The 19,642-nt window shown below is 41.4% G+C and overlaps 1 protein-coding gene across 1 annotated transcript in view; it reads left to right on the forward strand.

The window, feature by feature from the left end:
• CFAP61 (cilia and flagella associated protein 61) overlaps positions 1–19,642 on the forward strand; it is a 231,046-nt gene that overhangs the window by 162,192 nt on the left and 49,212 nt on the right. Inside the window, 3 exon segments of the mRNA XM_023761280.1 lie at positions 6,694–6,986; positions 16,182–16,509; positions 18,046–18,137. Coding sequence (XP_023617048.1) covers positions 6,694–6,986; positions 16,182–16,509; positions 18,046–18,137 — 713 coding nt within the window.

Genomic DNA, 19,642 nt, shown 5'->3' on the forward strand with positions numbered 1-19,642 from the left:
ACTTGCATTCAGGTAAATTTCAGATGGTGCTGAATGATGCTTGTTTTATTGTTTAGTTGTAATTTTGATATGGTTGTGGGGAGATGTAAGTTCCTCATTTACCTACATCACCATCTTGACCAGACGGTGATATGTTTTTGAAGTGAGTGTTTATTTCACAATTTATGAATATTCTATAATATCTATTTAAAATTCTTTCATTATCTAGTTATTTGGTAAAGTTAGTTATACAGATAAAATACCTACTATATACATACATGAATTCTTATATATGTAATATATATGTAATATATTACATATCCATCTGCTAATATAGTATAGTGGTGTCAGCACCAGTTCTGAAATCAGACTTGGCAGATCTGAGACCTGCTGAACCATCTTCTTGCTGTGTGACCCTTAACTGGTTACTTAACCTTTCAATGCTTTCTTAAGAACATAAGAAAACTTACCTCACAGACCTGTTCTGATGATGAATGAGGTTATATATAATAATTCTATCTCTCTTTTGAAGTGGAAAAAGGCCTTTTATCTAGCCTTAAAAATGTAATAACTGTGAAGAAAAATTCATAGTTATATCAGTGTGCATAAATCTTGAATAACTTTTTTTAAAAATATATTTTATTGATTTTTTACAGAGAGGAAGGGAGGGGGATAGAGAGTTAGAAACATCGATGAGAGAGAAACATCGATCAGCTGCCTCCTGCAGACCTGTTCTGATGATGAATGATGCCCGCAACCAAGGCACATGCCCTTGACCGGAATCGAACCCGGGACCCTTCAGTCCGCAGGCTGACGCTCTATCCACTGAGCCAAACCAGTTAGGGCGTGAATAACTTATTTATTTATTTATTTATTAGAGAAAGAGAAGAGGTGGGGGGAAAGAGACAAATATAGAGAGAGACAGAGAGAAACATCAATTTGTTGTTGCACTTATTAACACATCCATTTCTTCTTATATGTGTCCTGACCGAGGACCAAAACCACAACCTTGGTATGTTGAGACAGAGGCTCTAACTAACTGAGCTACCCAGCCAGGGCTATTCTTAAACTGTTGAGATGTGATTCCATGGCCAGACTACTAGATCAGGACATCCTTCCCTTTTCTTCTTTTCAAGTCATGGTTTTCTTGGAGAATCCTCTACCATTAGAGTATTGAGCATGATGATGAAATGGCAGCAAAGCCTATTCTCCAGCTGGTTAAAATTAAAGCAGTCATTTCAAAAGAATAAAATGCCTTTTTAGCATCTACTGAAAATAATTTGTTTAAAAGGTTGTTCTATTACTCTTAGGGAAAATCTGTGACTAAAAATATTAACACTATATTTTATTTTTTTAACTTAATAGGGAGATCACTTTAGCATTTTATTTCTGTAAAGCCACATTAGCTTTCAATATTAGTGAGCTTTGAGCTCCTGAAACTGTTACTTACCTCCTCTGAGAACCAGGGTAATGAAACTGACATCCCCTCCCTCCTCTCTCCCCCACCCCAATTAAGACAACTTATCTCCTAAATCTGGGGTGCATTATGACAGTGGAAATGTTAAAGTGTGATTGCCTTATTCTGGTGGTCACAATCAGAGTTGCTAGTGTATTCATTTATACCTTCAAAGAGTATGTATCAGAAAGCAAAAAGGTCACCTTTACCTTTATGCCGACATTTTAAATAGCAAGCCTTAGTGCTTTTCCTAATATTGTGATACGAATCATTACCTTCCCTGCCTTTCCCCAAGCTGGGCTGTTGACATGGCAGCCCCTCTTTTCTCTTGGACGCATCCTTGCACATTCCTTCTCAAAGGCTGCTGCAGGTCAGGAGGGAGAGACTGACCCAGCACTCCTTCTTGCCAACTTCAATCTGAGGAGCTTTCACACAGTCATCTTTTTATTGGTGCCTCCCTTGCCCTCTGCTTCCTGTTTCAGAGCTGAAATCTTAGTGATGCATAATTTATTCCCTAAAAGGAGGAACAAAGATTGGCCTTTCACAAAACTGCTACAGTTATATTCCATTATCCTTTATTGAAAATTCACCAAGAGTGTTCTAATCATCGGTTATCATTTGCTATTTCAAAGTAGGGCAGCCCACCATTTTTATCTCTGTCTCCTATCAGATCAAATGCAAAACTGGTTTCTTAGCCATTAAATAAACTGAGCGGCAAAGAAGACAGTGACCAGATTTTTTAGCATAAAACTCACATTCAGGGGAAATCCTCAGCTTTCCCCCTCTATTTCTTCCATATATGCATAAAACGTCTAAAGAATCTTATCTAATAAAGGAGTAATATGCAAATTAACCATCACTCCATCACAAAGATGGCGGCAGCCATGGAACTGGAGTGAGCAGGAGGCTTGCGTTGGCCCCGGTGATGGAGGAAGCCAAGCTTCCCACCTGCCCTGCCGGCCCTGAGCTCCGCTCAAGGCTACAAAGTTTCAATCATAGAAGATAAATAAATCCCAGATACCTGCTTCCAGCCGGCGTGAGTACATGGGTTGCCAGGGGCACCCCAGGCTTCAAGCAAGACCAAGACAACAAAGTTTCAATTATAGAAGTTAAATAAATCCCAGATACCTGCTTCTAGCCTGCGGGTGTGACCAGCCTGAAAACGGCCCTCAGCCCCTCACCCAGGCTGGCCAGGCACCCCAGTAGGGACCCCCACCATGAAGGGGCTGTGGCCAGCCTGTAAACAGCCCTCAGCCCCTCACCCAGGCTGGCCACACCCCGATGGAGTGAGGGTCTTCACTGGGGGGCTTGACCAGCCTGCAAACAGCCATCAGCCCCTCACCGAGGCTGGCCAGGCACCCCAGTGGGACCCCCCCCTGATCTGGGACATCCTTCAGGGCAAACCAGCCGGCCCCCACTCATGCACCAGGCCTCTATCCTATATAATAAAAGGGTAATATGCAAATTGACCCTAACAGCAGAACGACTGGGAATGACTGGTCACTATGACACACACTGACCACTGGGGGCAGATGCTCAATGCAGGAGATGCCCCTTGGTGGTCAGTGCACTTCCACAGGGGGAGCTCTGTTCAGCCACAAGCCAGGCTGATGGCTGCCAGCACAGCAGTGGTGGCAGGAGCCTTTCCCGCCTCCTCAGCAGCACTAAGGATGTCTGACTGCAGTTTAGGCCTGCTACCCGCTGGCAAGTGGACATCCCAGGGATGCCAGAGGGATGTCTGGCTGCCAGCTTAGGCCCAATCCCCTGGGGAGCGGGCCTAAGCCAGCAGGTGGACATCCCCCGAGGGGTCCCAGACTGCGAGAGGGCACAGGCCAGGCTGAGGGACCACCCCCCCCTTTGCACAAATTTTTGTGCACCGGGCCTCTAGTATATATATAATGTAGTATATATCCTATACATATATAGTGTAGTATATATATCCTAATTATGTGAGTAAAGTCCCTGCAAATATCCACTGGTGAGGATTTTTTTTTAAGGTTTTTAAAAGAAATGCTAAGTCTACCCCATCCATACTAGTAAATTTACTCCGATAAATAGAAGCAATCATATTTCTATGCCTAGGTTTATTGACCCCAAAATGCAAAAAAATGAATAATCAAAATCTTTGTCTACTAGATTTTGGTTATTCTATGAATTCTCCCCATGCTTATATTTTCACTGTTGGCTTATGAAAAACTAATTATGTGCATCTGAGTTAATAATAACAATGTTATTCAGATTGATGAATCTCAGAAGGAAGGCAGGGGTGGGGAGAGATGAACAGGGGAATTTATATGCATACTAGAGGCCCGGTGAACAAATTCATGCACAGGTGGGGTCTCTCGGCCTGGCTGGCGATTGGGGCTGATCAGGGCTGTCTCACCCAATCCCAATTGGGGCCCATTGGGACCACCCATCCAAGGGGAAGGACCGCGGGTGGTTGGCCAGCCACAGGAGGTTGGCTGTGGGAGCACACTGACCACCAAGGGGCAGCTCTTGCATTGAGCATCTGCACCATGGTGGTCATTGCGTGTCATAGCTACTGCTGGTTGTCCAGTTGTCTGGTCATCTGGTAGTAATAGTCACTTAGGCTTTTATATATATAGACTAGAGTCCTGGTGCAAGAAATTTGTGCACAAGGAAGGGGGTCCCTCAGCCCAGCCTGCACCCTCTCGCAATCTGGGACCCCTTGGGGGATGTCTGACTGCCGGTTTAGGCCCATCCTGACCCTTGCAGGACCGGGCCTAAACTGACAGTAGGACATCCCTCTTGCAATGTGGGACCACTGGCTCCTAACTGCTCACCTGCCTGTCTCATTGCCCCTAACCACTCTCCTGCCTGCCTAATCGCCCCAACCACTTGCCTGCCTGCCTCATAGCCTCTAAATGCTCACCTGCCTGCCTCATTGCCCCTAACCACTCTCCTGCCTGCCTGATTGCCCCTAACTGCTTGCCGGCCTGCCTGATTGTCCCTAACCACTCACCTGCCTGCCTGATCGCTCCTAACCACTTGCCTGCCTGCCTCATCACCCCTAACCACTCGCCTGCCTGCCTCATTGCCCCTAACCACTCGCCTGCCTGCCTCATCGCCCCTAACCGCCTCTGTCTCAGCCCCCACTGCCACAGCCTCCTTGACCATGGGCATGACCATGGGACTCGCTTTGATAAAAAGAATGTTAGAGGATGTAATGTAAGGGGAGGCTTGAAAAGTGCTTGAGCAGTTGCACTTGCCCTCTTGGACTCCTGCATTTCTCCATAAACAGAATGTGCCTCAGGTATCTGTCTGTCCATTGAGGGTGAAAGACATGGTACGCACCTGACCCCAGCCACAACTTGGAGCCAGATCAGCTGACATCAGCCAGCCCACAGATGTGTGAGCCAACCTACAACAGCTGGTTGTTATTTGACATTGAGTTCTGGGGATAGTTTGTTATGCAGCATTATTGTGATAATAGCTGACTGTTATGATCATCAAAGTCTCATATTTGGAGTGGGAGGTTGTTTTAAATTAAACTTAAAGGGAGACAAAATATTTAGAAGTTAGGCTATAAATATACATCTAACTCAAACATTAGAGGTTTTATAAAATGTATTACCTTTTGAATTGAAAAGTATTATCCTCTCCAGCTGTCTACAGTCTATGGACAGACAGTACAGCTTTCCAAACCCCAGCAACAATCATTGCCTGGCCTTCCATGAGTCTATAATGAAAAAGCTCATCTCACAGTATAGTTACTAAAAGGTAACATGAAGGAGATTGGGAAAATATTAAACTCCAAGTTATTTAGGGCCCAAACACTTAAATTGGTTTTACTGAAAATGAACATTGTTTTGGCATATTTTAAAAGGACATAAGACCTCAAATATTTGACAGTTTGAGGTTCAAGTTTTGGCTTTTTTGCCAGGGTGGCTCTTTATTGTGCCAGACACCGGGATTCATGTTTCCCAGCAGGTGGGAGCCTCTGTAATTTCAGCAAAACATTAGCACTTTCAGCCAAGGAAAACGCAGCTCACCAGTGAATGTTGCATTAGAAGAGGGAATAGAAGAGGGACTAGCCACAAAGTCGGAGCCTCCTAGAGAAGGCAAGAAGGAAGGACCCTGCCCCTGGCTTCAGTGCCCTCTTGCTGTTCCAAATTTGAACAACAGGAAGTCTGGGAGAACTTCCTAAATGCTGTTATCCTCAGAGAAGTAATCTGAAAGTTATTCTAGTTCCTTCTTTTCTAAGCAAATTAGACAAGCCATTACACCTTTATTTCAATTTTGGATTGAAATAGATTTTTTTGCATAATTTAGTCAACCTAATTAAATAAATATACTTGCCATTTATTTTGCTTCATAAATCCCTTTTCATATCGTTTTGTAAAGGAGGAGGGGTTGATTCAATGGATCTATCATTTGGGGTAAATTGTTACAGCTTGCCTGAAAACTGTAAGTCTACAGCAGTTTCTTTCTTGGTGAAAAGGTAAAAAATGCCAATTCAATGTCAAAAATAGCATGTAAATAGCATAAATACATTTCACTCATTTAATAGTATCTTTGATCTTACAACTGATGAGATTAGTAGAATAGCATATGCTTTTGTAGTATTTTTAAGAAGATTATAAACTGTTACCATCACAATGTTCTTACACAAGGGAAATCTTCCAAGATTATAATGATTTTCTTTTCACTTACCAAAACAATATCCTTCAGTCGCTTTTGCTGGGTCTTGGCACAGTAAATTCTAAAAATCAGAATTTGAATCTTTATAAAAATCATCCATTGAAAAGCAGAATCTTTTAGTCTTTAGTTCTCAAAAAAAAAAAATTCTTCGAGATCTACAAGTTTCATTTAAATATTAAAATATTCATACCATCATGTACATGAATTTTTTTTTTACCATTGTCCTTTTCATTTTAGGAAGAATTGTATATATTGAAAACTTTAGTAGTTTTCCCCTTAATAAGTGCCAAAGAGGGAACAAAACAAGATAAAAGGTTATATTCTAGACAGTTTCATTTAGCATAATTTCAACTTTCAAATCATAGGAACATAAATGAATGTCCTACTTCTGAGGTAAAAGTACTTGACTACTTTGTGGGATGTTTTGTGCCAATTCTTTACTAAATTATCTTGGTCGCCGTTGCTAGGTAACACCAGTGGCTTCCAGCAGCTGAAAATGGAGAGGGTTGCAGGGAGCAATTCGGCATTATTAGCATTTGACTAATAAGGTTGTGTGTTTTTTAACTGTATATCTTAGCATTTCCCCCCTGTTCTAGGGAATGTCATTGTCTATGGAAATACACTCGACACTTACACGACAATAGAGATGCTCTTACACCTTGGCGTGAAGGGCTTCAACATCCACCTGGTGCAGCCCCCGCCCACTTCCAACATCACCTGCATCAACAACTATTTGGTGGAAAGCGCGGTGGAACGCGCAATGCAAGCAGCTGGGGTCACCATCCACCTGGATGCGCTTCTGGCTCAGTGGAATGATGGCCAAGACCCAGACCCTATTCGCAGCGCCAGCTTCACCACGCCCACCAAGCCTTTCAAACTTCCATGCTCCGTAAGTCGGTCCAGGGAACCTCCCTCGCTCACTGCCTCTGGACTTGAGGTCTGAAAGATGGTGGATGGTGAATTTACAGTCATGATTTGGGGGTTTGTTTTCTAATTGTTCAGTTTTTCTATTGCTGAGTAACAAACTTAGTGGTCCTGGGGGCTCAGCTGGGCAGTTCTCCCTGGAGGTCTCTCATGTAGTTGAAGTCAGACCATGGGTGAGGCTGGAATCTTCTAGGAGGTTATGTCCACCCATGTCTGGCTGTTGAAGCTAGATGAACTTAAATTGCAATTGTGACCAGGGCACTTATCAATGGCCACTTCATGTGACTGGACTTCCTCTTACTATGGTGACTTGGTTCTAAGAGCAACTGGGGGTGAGGTGAGAGAGAGAGAGAGAGAGAGAGAGAGAGAGAGAGAGAGAATGAATCACCTTTCCTGCCCCAACCTCAGAAGCCAAGTGGCATCACTGTACCTGCATTGTAGTCACTAGACGCCTCACTAAGGCTGACACATAGTATACTCAAGGGGAGGGAATTGGACCTTGCCTCTTCATGGAAGGAATGTCAACCATTTAGTGCCAACATTGAGAGCTTGCCATGTCCCAGGCACAGTGCTGAATGCTTGCAGTGCATTCTGTCACCGCCTCACAACACCTCTGTAAAGGGAAGCATCCCAGTTTACAGGTGAGAACATGGTGGCTCCAAGTAGGCAGTGTGCAGGGATACCAACCCAGGACAGCAGGGCCCTTAAGTCTATGCTGCTGTTAACCTCTTAAGATTCTGGAAATACCAATAGTGAGTCTTTCTCCATGGAATAGAGACATAGGAGATATACAGAGTGCCTTTTTTGGGGGGGGTGGGGGAAGTGTAACAGCCCAACTTGCAACCTGTAGCCTCAGAGTTGCCAGTTCAGGAGATTACCATTTTTATTCAACTGGTAATACCTTCCTTTCTACACAGTATTCATTCCAGTCTGAAATTCTCTGATTATCTTTGAGATGATTTCCTTGGCATCCATCTCTTCAATTAGATTATAAACTTCATGTTTATCCTTTTCACCAAGATAATCTTGAGGCCTTGCACAAAAAAGTGTTTTTCTGCCCACAACTAACAGTATACTTGATGGTGAAAACCTTAGAGCTTTTCCTGTAAGATCAGGAACAAGATAAGGATGTCCATTCTCGCCATTTTTACTCAACATGGTTTTGGAAGTCCTCACCAGTACAATTAGGCAAGAAAGAGAGAAAAAAAAGGTTTCCAAATTAGGAAGGAAGAAGTAAAATATCACTGTTTGCAGATGACATGATATTATGTATAGACAACCCTATAGACTCTATCTAAAAAACTCTTAGAATAAACAAATTCAGTAAAGTTGCAGGATACAAAATCAATACACAAAAATTTGTTTCATTTCTTTACACTAATAAAAAAACTATCACAAAGAGAAATTAGAACAACCCCAGTTAAGATTGTATCAAAAAGAATAAAATAACTAGGAATAAATTTAACCAAGGAGGTGAAAGACCTGTATATTGAAAACTATAAGACATTCATGAAAAAAAATTGAGTAAGACACAAATAAATGGAAAGCTATTTCATGCTCATGTATTGAATGATTTAATATTGTCCAAATGTCCATGCTACACAAAGCAGTATACAGATTAAATGCAATCTCTGTCAAAATTCCAATGGTATTTTTCACAGAAATAGAACAAACAATACTAAAACTTGTATAGATCCATAAAAGACACTGAATAGCCAAAGCAATCTTGAGAAGGAAGAAGAAAGATGAAAGCATCCCACTCCCTGATTTCAAACTATATTATAAAGCTTTAGTAATTAAAACAGTATGGTATTTGCATAAACATGGACACATAGATCAAAATAGAGAGCCTAGAAATAAGCCTATACATGGGTAATCAATTAATTTATGACAAAGAAGCCAAATATATATAATGGGAAAGTATAGTCTCTTCAATAAATGGCACTGGGAAAATTGGATGGCCATGTGCAAAAGAATGAACTTGGAGCACTGTGTTACACCATACACAAAAATTAACTCAAAATGGATTAAAAACTTGAACATAAGACATGAAATCATAAAACTACTAAAAGAAAAGAAAGGTGATAATTTCCTTAGCTTAGGTCTTTAAAAAAATTTTTTATTGATTTTAGAGAGGAAGGGAGAAGGAAAGAGAGATAGAAACATCAATGATGAAAGAGAATCATTAATTGGCTACCTCCTGCATGCCCCGCACTGGAAATTGAGCCCACAACCCAGGCATATGCTCCAACTGGGAATCGAAACGTGAACTGCTGGTTCATAGGTCAACGCTCAACCACTGAGACATGCTGGCCAGACCTTAGCTTAGGTCTTGGCAATCACTTTTTGAATTTGACACCAAAAACAAAAGAAAAAATAAACAAGTGGGATTACATCAAACTAAAAAGCTTCTGCATAGCAAAGGAAACCATAAAAAAATGAAATAGCAACCCACTCAATGGAAGAAAATAACTGAAAATCATATGTCTGATGAGCTAATATCCAAAGTACATAAAGAGATCATATAACTCAATAGCAAAAACTTCCAAGCAATTTAGTTTTAAAATAGGCAGAATATCTGAAAAGGCATTTTTCCAAAGAAGTCATATAGTTGGCCAACAGGCACATGAAGAGATGCTCAATATCACTAATCAGGAAAATGCAAATCAAAATCACAATGGGATATCACTTCACACTTATTAGAATGGTTATTATAAAAAAGACAAGAAATAAAAAGTTTTGGTGAGGATGTGGAGAAAAGGACTTTTGTGCACTGTTGGTGGGAATGTAAATTGGAGCAGCCACCATGGAAAACTGTATGGAGGTTCCTCTAAAAATTAAAAAAAGACCTACCCTATGATCCAGCAATTTCAGTTCTGGGTATTTGTCTAAAGAAAATGAAAACACTAATTTGAAAAGATATATGCATCCCCACATTTATTATAGCACTAGAGGCCCAGTGCACAAAAATTTGTGCACTGGCGGGGGGCGTGGGGGGGTATCCTTCAGCCCGACCTGTGCCCTCTCACAGTCTGGGGCCCCTTGGGAGATAACCACCTGCTGGCTTAGGCCCGCTCCACAGGTGGCAGATGGCAGGCCCAATCCCACAGTGCCTGCACCGCCTCCCCAGGTCGCAGATGGCAGGCCCGGATGGCGGTGGGAAGGCGGCGGATTGCGCTGTCTCATCCCGCCTGTAGTGTGCAAACTTAACAGCCATCTTTGTTGGGTTAATTTGCATACTTTCTGATTGGCTGATGGGTGTGGCGAATGTACGGTCAATTAGCATCTTTGTCTTTTATTAGTGTAGATTATTTTCAGTAGCCAAGACATAGAAACAACCTAAGTGGATGACTGATAAATAAATCATGATACACACACAAAATGGAATATTATTCAGCCATAAAAAGAATGAAATCTTGCCATTTAGGACAACATGAATGGAACTTGAGAGAGTTATGCTAAGTGAAGTAAGTCAGACAGAGAAAGACAAATACAGTATGATCTCTCTTAAATGTAAAATCTTGAAAAAATACAGCAGTCTTATAGATATAGATAACAGATTGGTGGTTGCAAGAGGCAGGGAGTGGAGGTGGGAGAAAGGAGTGAACTGTTTGTTTTTTAGTTTAAATTAAGGTACATTTTGTTAAAAAGAAGTGTTTGTCAGAATGCATGTTGAGTGAGGTTTATCAGATTGGTGACTCTTGATTTTCTAACCAGGGAGTTTTGTTCTTCCTAATCTGAGTTATACATATAAGTAGTGTTAAATACTTATTTGGAACAACATCAGTGTGGCCAGATGTTTTTACTTCATGTTTTATCCAATATGCAGTATTCAGTTGGCATTGCAGGAGCACATGAATTGTATTTGAGAGAGTTGTAACTTCAAGCATATGTTCCCATGAACAGTGTTAGATTTGCTTTTCCATCTAGTCCATAAACTCATGAAATCTCAAAGGCAGACAAATTATGAATGCCTACACCAAAACAGTGTAAAGTAATGCCATTGCAATACTAGTAATTTTTAAAAACTCAGGAAAACAAGAATTAGTAGATTGAATATGCTATTTAACAAAAAGCAGGTTTAATTAAGAAAAGAGTTGTTTAGGTAGAAGAACTTTTGTGGAGATAGTGAGGGGACTTTGAGCATTTTTGAGGGCTCAAGAGGTTGATGCTGCTGTTTTTTATATATAATTGTAATTCAAATCAAATGGCTTTCTATACTTTTTCTGAAGATAATACAATTTATTTCGATAATAAAAAAGGATAATTGGGACATCCACAAAGATATAGAAATTAATATAATTCTAAAGAACAGTGGATTGAAAAAAGAATAAAAAAAGGAAATTAGAAAATTCTTTGAGATGAATTAAAACAAAAACTAAACATACCAAAACTCGTGAGTATAGCAAAAGTAGTGTTCATGTAACAGAGTGAAATGCTTGCTCTCTCTGACTCTATCTTAATTCTAGTTACATTTTCCCCATGACCTTCAGGCAAATAGCTCTTCTTAAAAATAGGCTATTCATTAGAGGAATTCTGTTTAAGGCTTAAGTTTTTGCAAGAAGGGAAGGTTGATTTAACATCTAAAAATCAGTCAATGCAATACATCATCCTATATAATAAAAGGCTAATATGCAAATCAACCAAATGGCGGAATGACCAGTCACTATGAGGCACACTGACCACCAGGGGGCAGATGCTCAATGCAGGAGCTGCCCCCTCGTGGTCAGTGTGCTCCCATACTGAAACCCCAGCTACACTTCTCTCTCTATATATATATATTTTAAAATATATCTTATTGATTTTTTACAGAGAGGAAGGGAGAGGGATAGAAAATTAGAAACATCGATGAGAGAGAAACATCGATCAGCTGCCTTCTGCACCCACCCTACTGGGGATGTGCCTGCAACCAAGGTACATGCCCTTGACTGGAATCGAACCTAGGACTCTTCAGTCCTCAAGCCGACACTCTATCCACTGAGCCAAACTGGTCAGGGCCACTTCTATATTTTTTATGAATGGGAAATCTATTTTTATATAGATGGGAAAAGAGTATAAGAGAGAAAAAATAGGAGTGAGAAGACAGATTCAGAATCAGAGACAGACTCAGAGAAAAATATTTTCCTTTGGTCACTGAGTAAGAGTTATAAAACAGGAAGAATTTTAGAGATTCCAAAGAAATAAGCTGCCTGAGCTGGGAGTAACTGGGATAGGGTTAAATAGCTGAATGAACAGACACAGAGAAAAGGAGAAAGATCCTTTTGGCTCCCTGAGTGAGAATAAAAGGCTTTACTGAGATGATGGACCTGAGTCTGTTACTGTCCAATAGAGCTTTCTTTGATGATGGAAATGGTCAATATTTGTGTTGTCCAATATGGCAGCAACTAGACAGCTGTAGCTTTTTAGCATCCTATATAATAAAACCCTAATATGCAAATCAACCCAACAGTGGAACGACCGGCAGAACGACCAGTTGCTATGATGCGCACTGACCACCAGGGGGAGGCAACTGGCATCGGCGATTGGGGGGCACGGCCAGTGAGGGGGCGGTGCCAGGCTGCCAGCCAAGGCGGGTGCCAGTGGGGGGGCCCCCCAATCACCCTGCCCACCAGTTGCCACACAGATTGGCCCTGATCGTTGGCTAGGCCTAGGGACCCTACCCTATATATTGGGAACAGTCTCTTAGATTTAAAAATTAAAACCTGGCTACTCTAACACTGAAAAAACAGGATGATGCAACGATAACATGCATGGACTCTGGCTTGGCCATTTTGTGGTCAGCCCTGATTCTGACACTTATAACTGTGTGACAAAACCAATTATTTAACTTCTCTCTACTTCAGTTTTCCACCCATAAGATGGAGAAAATGGTACTACTGCCTCAAAAGGATCATGTTATGTACTACTTATAATCAGGGCAAAAAACTGTAGCTGCCCATACAACAGCAAGATGCCTTTCACCTTTATGAAAAGTATGGTCACTGGTGTATGCAGCGTCCCAGATTGCGAGAAGTATGTCCGACTGCCGGTTTAGGCCTGATCCCCATCCCCTGAGGCAGTCAGACATCCCCCGAAGGTGCAGGACGGACTGAGGGGACCCCTCCCCGCACCCCTATGCATGTATTTTGTGCACAAGGCCTCTAGTTTGAAATAAGCTACTACTGTTACCTGATGAGGCTCCGGGCCCAGAGTGGGTCTACCTCAGTGTAGTGTGTGAGTTCTTGACTTCATGTAGGAAAGATTTCACAGTACGAATCCAGGTGATTTTGAAAGTACATTTATTAAAGCTGGGGACAGTGAAACAAAGGAAGGATTTAGGGTAAAAGAAACAACTAGAGAGAGCTTAGGTGGTGCTCTTCTTTGGGTCTCTAGGAATTTATAGGAAAGAAGTGAGCCAAGGTGGGGCTGCCATTAGGTCACTGGGAAGTAAAGGAAAGTTAGAGAAAAAGGGGGCCTTGGAGACAGGATCAGGGGTAAGCCCAGCATGAGTTGCCATTGCTCACTGCTCCCCTGGTTGCAAGTCTCATGGGGACCCTGAAAGTTAGGGGGAAATAAAATTTTCATGCTTGAAAAGGGGCATGAGCATGCTCTAGAGCAGCGGTTCTCAACCTGTGGGTCGCGACCCCTTTGGGGGTCGAACGACCCTTTCACAGGGGGTCACCTAAGACCATCGGAAAACACATATATAATTACATATTGTTTTTGTGATTAATCACTATGCTTTAATTATGTTCAATTTGTAACAATGAAAATACATCCTGCATATCAGATATTTACATTACGATTCATAACAGTAGCAAAATTACAGTTATGAAGTAGCAACGAAAATAATTTTATGGTTGGGGGTCACCACAACATGAGGAACTGTATTAAAGGGTCGCGGCATTAGGAAGGTTGAGAACCACTGCTCTAGAGCGAAACCACACTGAGTTTTTGTCCTGAGGGTTTTTATGTTTCTTTTGCAAGGGAGAATCTTAGGGGAGGATTTCCGTAAAATATTCATCAGCTCTCCAGGTGAGTTTTTAATATGCTGATGCATCAAAATGAGTGTAGAGGAGAGTTTGGGATTATTATTTGGTTTACTTTACTGTTTTACTCTTATCTTGGGTCTGTCTGGTTCCAATCAGGATTTTGTTATTTGTTCCCCTGATTTCCTCCGTCCTTGATTTAGGGAAGATAAGGTCTTTTAATTCACTAGCTATCGGCAAGTTGTTCAATTTGTTTGGCCTTGTTTAATTATCTTGTCTCAGTTTCCCTATTCCACTTGCCTAGGAATTTCCCTAGCTTCTTACCATCCTGCCTCAGTACAACTGTGGGTCTGGATTTTAAAGTTTGTTTACTTTTAATTAATTTAGATTTAAATTTACATAGTTATGCATGACTAATCTCTACCACTGGATTAAAAATCATTCATGTACCATCATGGGTGTAGGGAAGGGATGTGAAAGAGGGTTACCTTTGGTCTAGAACAGCTAATTTTTATACAGAACGAGGCAAGTAAGGTGGGTAAAGCAAGCTTGTGAAGGAAGCAGGGAGGCGGCCATCAGTATTATGAGGATCCATATCATGTTTTCATTTTTAGCATGTTTAAAATAAGGTGGCAAACTATATTTAGGTAAAAATAAAATGATTAAACTTATCTCAACTGCTTCAACAACAACGAAGGGCTTAAAAACAACTAACTTGCACTGTTTTTTTTTTTTTTTTTTTTTTTTTTTTTTTTTTAATTGCTTAAATTATTACAAAGAGTATTACATATGTCTCCTTTTTTTTTTCCCCGCCCTTGACAATCCCCCGGCTTCCCCTACCCCCCAGTGTCTTATGTCCATTGGTTATGCTTATATGCATGCATACAAGTCCTTTGGTTGATTTCTTACCCCCCCCCCTCCAGCCCCCCACCCTCCCCAGCCTTCCTGTTGTAGTTTAACAAGTCTGTTTGAGGCAACTCGCCCCCTGTATCTATTATTGTTCAAGAGTTTATAATGGTCTCTATTATCCATGAATGAGTGAGATCATGTGGCCTTTTTCCGTCATTGACTGGATGGAACTGGAGAACTTGCACTGTTTTAATGATGTTCCAACATCAACTTAGAAGAAGATGTTCATATGAGCATGAGAAAGCATTGAAATTTGGGCAGAGAATGGGGGGGGGGCATGCAGATCACTTCTAAGGAGTATGTAGGGGGCTTTGTGACCCTTGGTAGGTACTCCATAAATATTTATTCAATGACTGTGTGCCATATCAGGGCAGAAAGCAACAAGGGAGGAGCCCAGACATGCTAGATGCTGAGGCTTATGGAGCTCTCATCTTCTCTGGGGCATCTGACAGGTCAGGCTTTAGGGGTTTAAAAGGCCAAGAATGATGGGGCAATTTGACAACTCAAGATTAGATGAGGTGACTGTAAGAAGGAACCTAGAGAGACCTAAATGTCAGACACATGAATAAGAAGAGGAAAATGGAAGGGGGCTGAGGTAGAGTTATTTTAAATATAGAAGAATGAGCCCTAGCCAGTTTGGCTCAGTGGATAGAGTGTCAGCCCTTGGACTGAAGGATTGCGGGTTTGATTCCAGTCAAGGGCATGTATCTGGATTGCAGGCTCAATTCCCAGCCCCATTCGGGAGGCAACCAATCAATGCCTCTCTCACATGGATGTCTTTCTCTCTCTGTTTCTTCCCCTCCTTCCCACTCTCTCTAAAAATCAATGGAAAAATATCCTCAGGTGAGGATTAACAATCAATAAGCAAGTAAATAAATAAATAAATAAATAAATAAATAAAACTAGTAAAATATAGAAGAATGGGGAAAGTGGTGTCCCATGAATTGTAAACTCTTATGATAGCTATTTCATCTTTTGGCATCCTCTCCACTGGATATCTAGATTGAGTGATAAAAAAATAAAAGAGTGACATTAGTTGATTATAATTTGTTCTTCATAGTAAACAGTAGTCTCTCTCTCTCTCTCTCTCTCTCTCTCTCTCTCTCTCTCTCTCTCTCTCTCTCTCTCTCTCTCTCACACACACACACACACACACACACACACATGATTATAACAAACTTTTAGTAGACCTAGGATTTTTGTGTGTTCCCCTGTTGATTGTTTACACTCTTGGGAAGATAAAGAGTGATAACTAAGTAACAATGTAATTGCTCACTTGGTAGGTATTCTTCAGCTTCTGTGAGAAGAATGTGGATTATGAAACATTTAAAGCATTCAATGATGCATGTCTTGTCTATGATGGCCGACTTGTGATCGATGCGAACTTCCACACCAATGACATAGCCATCAGAGCTGCTGGCTCCCTCACCAAATACTCCAATAGATATTACTCAAGGGATTGGTCTCACAGAAACTTCAGTTCCAAAGAAGTTGGCTTCCAACTGGCAGCAGCTATGCTCTGTCTCTTTGATCCAACCCTCGAGCCTGTGACCGAGCCACCAGCTGATCTTGACCGACTCATTCCCACGTACAAGGCAGCCAAGATCCAAGGTGTGTGGTAAGCCACCTTCTTCCCCCTGATGAAGCCAGCAGTTGGTCTGGGTCAGTGCTCAGGGCAGCCCTCCATCTTTCTCTTAGGCTTGGTGAGGAGACCTCTCTGCACAGAAACAGAGGAGGGCTCTCTCTCTCATTTTTTACACATTTATTATGGACATAGCATTATTATTATCATGGTCCTTTGTAATTTTAGCATTTATTATAGACTATATAATAACTATGTTTAAGCAGACTGGAGCATGATCAGAAGTTACTCACAACTGGTCATAATGGTGCAATGCTTTGACGTCTTCCCAAACTTTCATTCTCACTGTAAGTTCAGAGATAAAGAGACCCTTCCAAGCATCCCAGGCCTTGGCTGCTATCTGGATGGATAAGCCAAACCATTTGCAGCTGTAAACGTCACATTCATCTGTTAAGCCTTGTTGACCTCTAAGGAGATCATAGAGTAACACAGGATTTCATTATGTTTGAGAGTTGAGAGATACCTTTGGAAATAGTGTCTTTGAATGTTACAGACCTTCTACTAGGAAAAAAAATGCATATACTTACAAAATTTTGTTTACTTCCAAAACTTGAAGGACTAATACCCAAACCATCCATAGACCTCCCCCCTAGGGCAGTGGTCGGCAAACCGCGGCTCGCGAGCCACATGCGGCTCTTTGGCCCCTTGAGTGTGGTGCTCTTCCACAAAATACCACAAAATACCACATGCGGGCGCGCACGTACAGTACGATTGAAACTTCGTGGCCCATGCGCAGAAGTCAGTATTTTGTGGAAGAGCCACACTCAAGGGGCCAAAGAGCCACATGTGGCTCGTGAGCCATAGTTTGCCGAGCCGCAGTTTGCCGACCACTGCCCTAGGGTGTCCATGGACCCTAAGCCAGTAAATAGACATCAGACTAAAGAGACAAAAGCCCTATATTCCAGTTCTTATCTTTTTCTACCTATCTAAATGGCCTCAGAGAAGTCCCGCTCTGCTGCTTATTCTCGATGAGACCCTGGGAAAGAGGAAGAGAAGGGATGGGTGTCAGAGACCAGAGTTAGGTCAGGCTCATACTTCTGGGACAAACTAGAAATATTAATGCTTTGATAATGATCATTTTCTAAAACATTGAACAAGAAATTTATTGATTTTCCTTATAACATTCATTTTCAAAATATTTTTTAAGTATTGGAGGAATGATGGGGAAAACCATTGCAACATTTAGACTCTAAAGGTCTTGGTTTGGCTTTGGCAGGTAGAGTGACAGGAGTTATGAGAAATCAAAGGATACACAGGATCAGCTTAGCATATCTTCTTGGAGCACTGTTGGCTACATTATGGGGTATAATGGTACAGTCACACTGATTTTGTTAAGTAAATCCCAGCCATCCCAGTCCTTTAGTGGGAATGTTTGAGTAGCATACACCATTATAGGCATCTCCATCTGTCCTGTAGCACAGATATAAGCTCCCTCACCTTATTAACATGTTACCTACCTTATTAACAACTAAATTAAAATGTGGAAACCTTGCCATTTCCTCTAGGAGGCATTCTTCCTGGGTCTTACCATTATCTGCATATCAGTAAGCCTGCCATTCCATCTCCCTTGGAGGTACAAATGGCCCAGCCTGATTTTGTAAGTATTATCCCTAAATTTCATTTAACTTTCAAATATAACACTTTGTGTACAGGGGTGAAAAATTATTTATTCAGATCTTTAGTGTATTGTATTGGTTCATGCATCAGAAAGCCACTGCAGTCGCCAGTCCTCAAGATGGCCCTCAATGACTCCTGCCTCTTGGTATTCATGCCCCTGTGTGCTCCCCTACCACGCTGAATAGGGCTGACCTCTGTAGCCAACAGGATTTTGTGGAAATGACAGTTTGAGACTTCCAGTGCTAGGTCACGAAAGATATTACAGCTTCAAACTTGCATCACTCCCAATTTATACAAGCTTATTGTTTTTACCCACTGATTGTTTTTTAATAGATTTTTAAAAGAGCAGTTTTAGGTTCACAGCAAAATTTAGAGGAAAATACAGAGATTTCCCATATACCCCTGCTCCCATTCATGTATACTGTCCCCATTATCAACATCCCCAATCGAAGTGGCACATTAGTTATGATTGGTGAACTTACATTGATACACCATTACCATCCGAAGTCTATAGTCTACATTAGAGTTGTATATTCTAGGGGCTTGGACAAATGTATAATGACATGTATCCATCATTACAGTATCATACAGAGTAGTTTCACTACCCTAAGAATCCTCTGTGCTCTGCCTCTTTATCCCTCTCTCACCCTTAACTCCTGGCACCCACTGATCTTTATACCATCTCCACAGTTTTGCCTTATCCAGAATGTCATATAGTTGGAATTGTGTAGTATGGAGCCTTTTCGGATTGGCTTCTCTTTTTCAAATTTAATTTAATTTTTCCCATCGCCATTTTATCCCTCTATGCCCTCTTCCACTTCCCTCTTTCTCCCCCCATTTGCTTCTTTCACTTTGTAATATGTATTTGTGCTACATGGCTTGATAGCTCATTTCTTTTTAGTGCTAAACAGCATTCCATTATCTGAATGTCACAGTTTACTTCTTCACTCGCCTATTGAAGGACATTAAGCCACTAAGTTTTGAGGTAACCTGTGATACAGCAATAGATAACTAAAACAGCTACCTTCATGGCAACATAGCAAGTGAATTGCATAGGGTTTGGAATGTCCGTGAAACCCTGTTGTTCTCCCGCCCTCCCTGAATTACACAAGAAGGACCATCCAGAAGATGCAGAAGTGTAATGAGGGGACGTCCCTGGGTCCAAGATAACCAGAAGGACACATGTGGTTGGTCAGGTGGCAGGCTCCTCAAATAAAATTCTCTGACAGATGGACCCAAAGTTGTGTTTGTGGTCAACTGGGGGTTTTCTTTTTGATGTGTCACGTTTATTTTTTGTTTTTGTTTTTTGTCAGTGAGTCAGACACTGGAAGTTGGCAACGTAACCTCTGTTCCCATTTTCATATCCTGAGTATTTTGGGGTGTTAATGATAATGACCAAAGTAATCACATTTCCCAGATTTCCTTGAGAATAGAGTCAGCCCCATGGCAGGTTCTTGTCAATGAGATGTTAAGTGGATACTATTA

The sequence above is a fragment of the Myotis lucifugus genome, unplaced genomic scaffold, assembly GCF_000147115.1.
Source record: "Myotis lucifugus unplaced genomic scaffold, Myoluc2.0 scaffold_205, whole genome shotgun sequence".
NCBI classification, from domain to species: domain Eukaryota; kingdom Metazoa; phylum Chordata; class Mammalia; order Chiroptera; family Vespertilionidae; genus Myotis; species Myotis lucifugus.